Raw genomic sequence first — 8,484 nt, 5'->3', positions numbered from 1 at the left:
TAGATTTAGGAAATTTGTCTTCTTTAAAATATGATTCGCTTATCGAGACCGTTTGACAGAATAAAAGAACAGTGGTTGCCGAAAGGATTAATTTTTTAAAAATTTATAATTTATTAGCAAACGTCTTTCATTGATATAACAAGTAACAATATAACAAATATCAATTTAGTATTTGTTTGTATAGTATGAAAATATAACAAGTTTATTTTACTGACACACGAACTAAATTGATACAAATAACCAGATGTTAAATGAACTATTCAAATGACAACTAAAAATTGAACAACACAGTAATAACATGGAATTATTATTTTAAATTATAAACAAAATTTACAGTACAAGGCACATAGTCAATGCTTTAAAGCATATGTTTACGTTTATTGCTATTGAAAAAACATCAGTGTTTATTACTTTTTTCATAAAATACAAAAGTACCAAATTTATACTCTTGCAAACTTTGATATGCAATTTCTCGATATAATTAATCTCAATAAAAACAGTACAAAATATCAGGATTTGTTAAAATTTGAAACATCCTTTACTACTTCAGTTAAATAATTGTTACTTTATTACACACGTGCTGTGCTGCACATTATCTTTGATTATTCATATTGCAATTTGAAGGCTACAGACAAAACAAATTGTCACATGGTAATGTTGTTGCTTTTGTATTCCTTCGAAATAATTTATTTAGTAGTTTCTTAGGTCCTTTACAAACTGACGGCTTTTCCAATGAGCCATTTTTCCGCAAAGCTACCTTGTCGATGGTATGTGGTGTTAGTTTAAGTTTGATTTGCTTCAAAAGTCCAACTAAAAGTTCATCAACTTTATGATTAAGTACAGCAGAGGTCTCAACGTATTTGCATTCGTATTCAATGGCTGTTTGTCTGGCTTCTATAAATAACAAAATAAAGGAAATACGTTAAACTATGTTAAATATGCGAGTAAATAAAGCAATTACAACAAAGTGTTATTAAACCAAGATATATGTGAATGTGTTATTTTTAACTTTCTGCATTTGGCTCTGCTTTAACTATTGATTTGATATGTTCAAATAATAACTACGTTGTAAAAAGGTATCTGGAATTATTTTCCGAAAATTTAGCACGAAAGTCTCACTGTTCTTAAAATATGTGTTCAATTCATATTTATCTGGTATTAATAAACACTGTGGGTAAGATTGACACGTACCATTTTTTGATATTTGCCTTTTCCTGACTAGATCAACTTTGTTTGCCACCAAAATAATTGGTCGATCACTGTCCAGCTCCTGACGTAGGTATTGCAGATATCCTAGGGCAATTTGGTAAGAAGCATGATCATGTACAGAGAAAGTCACTACATAAGCATCTGTACATCGAGTGTTTTCCTGAAATGAACAAAAGAACAAATGTGACATATGATACGTTTGACTTTAACAACATAAGTGATTTAACTACCTTTAGAATGACCGATACATTTCTAATATTCAAATATAATAGAACAGACATATCTTGTTGAAAAGCAATTTATAGTCTAATGACTTTTGCCCATCATACAGTTAAATGTATTGAAATAAAAACATAAATTATAAACTACGAAATTAATGGACTTATTATTTTTACATTTTTTTTATATTTAATTTTGAAAGATGCCTACCTCCTCATTTGAGAAGTCAATGAATTCGATGGTAGATTCTTCGTTGTCCACAACAACTGTTAATTTGTTATCATCACAGTCATCTGCAAAAACGTTTTATGTAAAAATAAATCTTTATTTACACAAAGGTTCAATTCATCTTTATTATTTCAATACTTTATTCTTTCACATGATGTTGTTCTAGTGTGCATTTTCAAAGTATTGAATTCTTTGTATGTTTGTCGCATATTCTAATTTTATTAAACTTACCAACTTCTTGAGATGACATATATTCTGATCTCATAAATCTATTCTGTAATGATGTTTTGCCAACTCCACTTGCACCAATGATAGAAATTCTATAATATCCCGACGAACACGATGAGCAACTATTTGTACTTTCTTCAGATGTTGTACTATATAGTCTTGATCTATAACTAGAGGCTACAGAAGAGCCACTACTTTTTCGGCGGATATTCGTTGCATTTACATTTAATTTACAGTCTGTTAATATTCCATCTGGAGACAATTTAAAAGATCTGATTCTCGATGATTGCTGATTCAGTCTACTGACAATAATTTCACTAGAAGCTCTTGACAGTTTCTTCACTGGTTTAGGAAAGCTATTTCTCCTCAAAAAGTCGCTATAAGAGATTTCGTTTGTGTACCGTCTCCTTTTCTTCATCGATGAATTTCTTGAGTTTGGAGCGGAATGCACTTGCAATTCTATAGCAGGAATGCTGATATTAGAAAATGCTTTAATATTATCCATGTTAACTGTATTTTGTTCTTTTAATCGTAAATTCCCTCTGTGTTTTGTCATAATATAAAGAACAATGTTTTAACTATCAAGCTGCAGTATACAACTCCAGTTATTGAAGTTTTCAAATTAGCAAACAAGAAGTCTTAGTTATTGACTTGGAATTAAGAATATGGAATTTCCGATACAACATCGAATTTATATCACAGTCGTTTTTGAGACCACGTGCTTCAGAGATCTTTGACTTTTTCATGATAATGTTTTATTGGACAATCAAGTTATTGAGTATGACGTCAAATATTGACTGTGTCTCACTCTGTTATCGGATTGTCACAGTGAAGCTTTCGCTGAGTTTATATGGATAGACAATGTCAATAAACGGTTATATCTAAAAAAAAAATTGAATTTTGATTTCAATTTTTTCTTTATTCATACGCTTTTGTTTTGTTTTGTTTGTTTATTTTTTTGTCGGTTTTTTTGGTTTTTTGTTTTTTTGTTTTTTTTTGACGTTAGAAATAGAATTTTGTTGAAAAGTACGTAATAAGACGTCATTTAATTAACATTTTCAAAAGGAAAGTATGTATAGGTCTGTGTTTTATTACGTCATCCTATCATGATTTTTTCCACGAAAAATCAACTGATTAGAACACTCAGTTTACATTAATTTTATTGCCACTGTCTGACTATTCCATTTCATATCGAATATTCTTTATAAATAATATTTGTGATGCATTTCATTAATATTGACAACAAAGTTGTATTTTCTTAAAATGCATTCTTGTTTTCCATGTAAGAATACGTTGTTATTTAGTTTTTCTTTGTATGCACAATTATGGTCATCATCATGAATGCATAGATATACAACACGTCTATTTATGACGGATAGTTTCATAGATTCTATTTCCTGAAATATTTATAGATAAACAGTCCATGTAAATAACGAGTTATTTTTGTTGTTGTTGTTTATTTAATAGGTCATAAATGTTTAAACGTTTGTAAGATACTTACAAATCAGATTAAGTCAGATGAAGATAGTGTTGTTTGTTTCAATTATAGACATAAGAATTAGTATGATATGTCATTGCCATCATTAAAAAAATATTATCTTTTTTGTTTGTTTACAAACATTTCCTCTGTCGTTACTACGGATCCATTACTATATGCTGCTTTGTTTGTGATTGTAAAGTGACATTCTGAGTATGCGATGAAATAGCTGGTATGCGCCATTTGATTTACTTACACAAATGCACTTTTATTAAGTGAAATGAAATATAAACACAATTTAATTTTATCATTTAACTAAGTATTAGAATTCGTTGGTTTGGACAATTCAAAATTGCCTAATCCGTAATTGATTCTTCAAAAAAACAGAGTGTGCAATACAGTTTACACAAAATATTCTCATCAATGCATATCAAGATTACTATTTGAAATATTTTGAAATTGCGAGTTGCGTTACAGGATCAACGGCACTAGATTTCGAAGTTACCAAAACGAAAATATTCAAGGAACACAGAAGATAAATACACACATCAAAGAACATAGAATGAAAATTTTAAACCTACATAGAAACAAAAGTAAATAAGCAACACGGATTCCACTTAAGCAAGGATCATAAAACATTTGCATCGGAAGGATAAGCGTCCTCTGCTTCTGTAGAAACACCCACAGATGAATAGGATCGAAAGAGTTACTAATCAATGTTTGCTGGTTATTTTATTAGGTGTTTTTAAATATTCCTGTCGAACCTTAAAAAAGCACGAATTATTTACTTGAAGTGTACATAATAAACTGTACATAAAAGTTTTTGCCTATTAAGAATATATTTTTGGCCAAAAATAACAAACCAGTACATTCAAGTTTCACAATCAAGTCCACCGGAAAGTGGGAAATGGAATAAATATATCAAGTTGAGGGCTCAAGATAAAATAAAGATCATATAATTTAACGAGACATTTTGGAAAAAATTGTTTCTGTAGACAAAACTTAACACTTATATACACCTTACTGAAATGTGATCTTATTCATAAGGTCACACTTATAGACGCTCCTTAAAGAGATTTAAAGGATATTTGCACTTTTTGAATATCTATAATTCGGTACTTTCAAATAACATGCAACTAAAAAGACCGTTTGCTTAAATGCGTTTTATTGTATAAAGATCGACGAATTTTAAATAAATTTGTTCCATATAAATCAAATTTCTTACTGCTTTGAATTACAGAAGTTTTCCGAATTATTAAAAGTGTTAAGTAAAATATATGTTCCCTATTGATATTAAGCTTTGCAACTTTAATCTTGATTTGAAGCTTGATTTTCTCTCACTTTACAAACAAATGTATGAATTCGAAAAATTATATTTGCATTTCTTCCTCTGAAGGGTTGATACATGATTGTTTGTTTTATTGATATATTAGTTGCTGAATGTTGATACATGATATTGGCATAAAATATAAATGAAAAGAACAATTACTGCATAAAACACAAGTACAGGAAAACGAAATTTGTGATACAAATATGAGTGGCATTTTACCAGTGAGTTGAGGCCATTATTTGTAAACCAAAGCCCCCCTATGGAAGTTGTCAAACCAGTCTGACTTAAACAATCCGATTTATAAAATAGATTTTAGATCATTTGACAAAATTATCATCATGAACGTCGTTCTCATGTCGAGTTGAAATTTTTATGTTCTTAATTTTCAGAAGGCGAAAAATAGTCAGTTTTCTAAAGTTTTCTCTTTAGAAGTAAGACTAACTTTTCGACAAATTTCAATTTTACGTAACAAACTTTTCCATGGTACTTTACTTTTTAATTTCGTCACTTTCTTCTACACTTATGTAAGGATATTTTTCTGTTCGTCTCTGTTGCTATGATTTCCCCACACCATACCTCTAGTACGTAATCATTACATTATAGCGTTGTGTTCTATCGTTAACAAACTCCTGCGAGTTGTTTGTCACAGTTAAATTGCGCATCTAAAAACTGCCAACTTGATAAGTTTACTTGATAAGTTTACTTATCCGCACTCGCCCACAGACAGATTCTGGGGATAAAGAAACGAAACACTTATTCATCTCCTATGAAAATTTTGATTGAGTCAGAGTTATTAAAAACGCGCATTTTCCGATTCTACTAAAGTAAATTCCATGTTTAATTATTGAGAACCAATATTTGAAATATGTGGGGAAAAATTAATATGTTGCATTACGGAACTTAAAGCTTTTTGAAGAACTATACACAATTAAAATTTTATTAAAAAGGAAGTACAAAAACATGTATTTCCATATGGCTTGACAGATTAATACACAATTACGGATAGTCTGCATAAATTAACAGTTGGACAAATAAATACACAGCTGTAAAGAACTACATTGCTGGACAATAAAAACAACAGTTTGAACGCAAAGAAAAAGGTATGTGTCATAAATACACAGAGTTGGACGGCATTCATTAACCGAAAAATAAATATACACAGCTCGATAAGTAAATACAAAGCTCGACATCATCAAAACTACTTTCCTGTAAGTTTAAGGCAAGACATCATTTTGGATATTGGTTTCCACAGACTCTTTAAACCAGTTTGTGCGAAAAGTCAAGATAAAGAAAAACGATCATTTCTTCCACTAACATTGTCAACAAATGTATAGGTGCAATTAATTTGGCTAACATCCTCTATTACAAAAACGTTACCAACAAAATTCCACCATATTTCAAAGATAAATCCATACCAGTTATTTCATATTCCTATACTTCACCCATTGCATCCAAAATTTTCAATTATAAAAGGCTATTGCAGAACCTCGAGATCGAGGACTTCAAGGCTAAACCACCTGACTGTTCTTGCAAAACCTCTCCATTCAAATATGGTCCTTCTGGTCACGTCATTACTGGAGATTTAACCTTTATCGAAAACGAATCTCTGCGTAATATCCTTTCTAAAGGTCCCAAGTACCGTGTACCACGCTCCATAAATTGGAATTATGACTTACTTTAAAGTTCTCATGGATTCTCTGTCAGAGTGGTTAAAGGCCGTGAGGTCTTTAATTTTGAAACGAATGAAAGTTTTAAGTAGGTCAATGAGTGCCAAGGCTACATCAGTTTTCAAAGACCCCGATGTAGCAAAAAACATTGTCTACTATACATGACAAATATGTTGTCGTACCAGCAAAACGTTCTACATCCAATGTTTATTATCAGAGGTAGACATAGAAAATAATAGCAATGATAAGACCTATACTGCTACCACTCTCTCCAAAGAAGAGATTGTGGAAAACCATCAATCTGTGCTATCCTCTTTTGGTCTCTCTACCAAGGACGATGATTCTGATTTACCGTCTATGTACTGGATTCCTGAAGAATCCATACAAACAACGCTTCATAGCTGGAGCTGCAAAATGTACCATCAAACCTCTTTCAAAACTTTTAACTTCTATACTCACAACTGTCAAAGAGGGTCTGCATGAAAAGTCATTACGTTTATCGTCAAGTTTGGTCAATAGTTTTCCTCTACCATTGATTTTAAGTGTAGGTCAAGATTTGAGGCTGACCTTACAGTGTCTGTAGTATCCTTTATCTCAAGTTCTTTGGGGTAGATGCGAGGTATCAAATCCCTGAATTAGGATTGTTTAAAGATAATACGTCATCTATATAGCGGAAACTGAGCTTAAAGCATCTAGTTAAACGATATTCTTTCTTTCGGATCAAATTAGCTATAAAGTCAGCTTCATAAGAGTAAAGGATTGGGTCGCAATTAAAGGAGCACAATTTGTTCCCATTGGAATGCCGACCGTTTGTTGAAAAACACGTCCAACACACTGGACAAATATGTTGTCGATCAAAAACTCCAGCATTTTGAAAACATCTTCTTCCGTATATTTTGAAGATTACTTGAAATTATTTTTACAAAGTATGAGACATCTCTACGAAGAACTTCGTATTTGTTTCTAGATGTACCGTTTTTTGGAGTGACAACGCTGTATAATGTTTTTGAATCGGCAATTTTAACTGAGTATGGGAAAAAATACTAAGAAAAATAAGAAAAAAGTTTTTTTATATAACATACCTAAACATTTGTTTTCGTAAGAGTCGGCAACTGTGTTCCATATATCACTCATATAATGGGAAACCTTTAAGCTTGTTCCTTTTTTCCATGGATATTCTTTTACCTTTTGGTTTTTAAATCTGTTCCTAACTAGTTTTCTAAAAGATAAATCTAAGTTTTAGATTATGGCTCATTTATAATCTTTCTCTCTATATATATATACCTATTTAATCTTCAAAAATGGAGGTTGTAGATTTTCAGAGAAACTTCAATGCCACTAAAATGTCTTCTTTTTAGGTTCTTTAAATTTTCGAATTTCACGTGTAGTTCATGTATCATATTTGTATATTATACATGTTATAAGCTACATACAAACTCAGGAATCGTTGCGTAAATAAAACTTTGGAGTTTTGATTTGATTTAGACATGATTATATATGTGTATGCATTCTATGTTGATCCTAGCCATGTATGCTATATGACTATGTGGTATTGCACTTTCAAGTGAGATGGTAGAGTTCTCACATTCCATTAGAATTCTCATATGTATATTACTTGGTTTTGCTATGGCTTTAGATTTACTAACGAGGAATCACGTATCACTCGATTTATAAATATTTATATATTCATTATATTTGGTCGAGTGGTCTAGAAGGTAAAACTTATTGCAGGCGGTATGGTCAGGGAGGATGAGGGACATCGCAAATTTGCAGCTTCGCATCGGTTGCAGAGTTAAAATATATATGGATATATGAATGTATTTATATATATACATTGATTGATAGTAAAAACAATAACCTGTAATTAGCCTAATTAATCCTATTCAATTCTACCGAATGTCTCGACAAACTTCTTAATTTTTCAGTTGACCTTGAGGCCTTACCTACTCCTGTTTGTATACTTTGATTAACAAGCAATAAACTGTAATATATATACAATATATATATTTTCTTGATTCATCTCAACTTACTCTACAAACAGATGAATATTTTTATTTTGCCTGAAGGACGTAAATGTATTCATAGCACAAAATGTTAATTTGTGTGTTTACCACATTCAAAAGTGA

At 30.9% G+C, this 8,484-nt stretch overlaps 1 protein-coding gene across 1 annotated transcript; it reads right to left on the bottom strand.

The window, feature by feature from the left end:
* Positions 1-294: 294 nt before the first annotated feature.
* LOC148617457 (GTP-binding protein REM 1-like) lies at positions 295-2,771 on the bottom strand. The gene is made up of 4 exons (XM_088581631.1): positions 1,888-2,771; positions 1,639-1,721; positions 1,192-1,369; positions 295-894 (listed from the first exon to the last, which is right to left on the bottom strand). Exons 1-4 carry the CDS (start codon positions 2,438-2,440, stop codon positions 626-628), a joined length of 1,083 nt encoding a protein of 360 aa, XP_088437757.1. The 5' UTR covers positions 2,441-2,771; the 3' UTR covers positions 295-625.
* Between the last annotated feature and the right edge of the window lie 5,713 nt (positions 2,772-8,484).

This window comes from Perna viridis, chromosome 5 (genome assembly GCF_037379345.1).
Source record: "Perna viridis isolate PV_CMFRI_1.1 ecotype Kerala chromosome 5, ASM3737934v1, whole genome shotgun sequence".
Classification (NCBI taxonomy): domain Eukaryota; kingdom Metazoa; phylum Mollusca; class Bivalvia; order Mytilida; family Mytilidae; genus Perna; species Perna viridis.
This window is presented reverse-complemented; position numbering and strand designations above follow the sequence as displayed.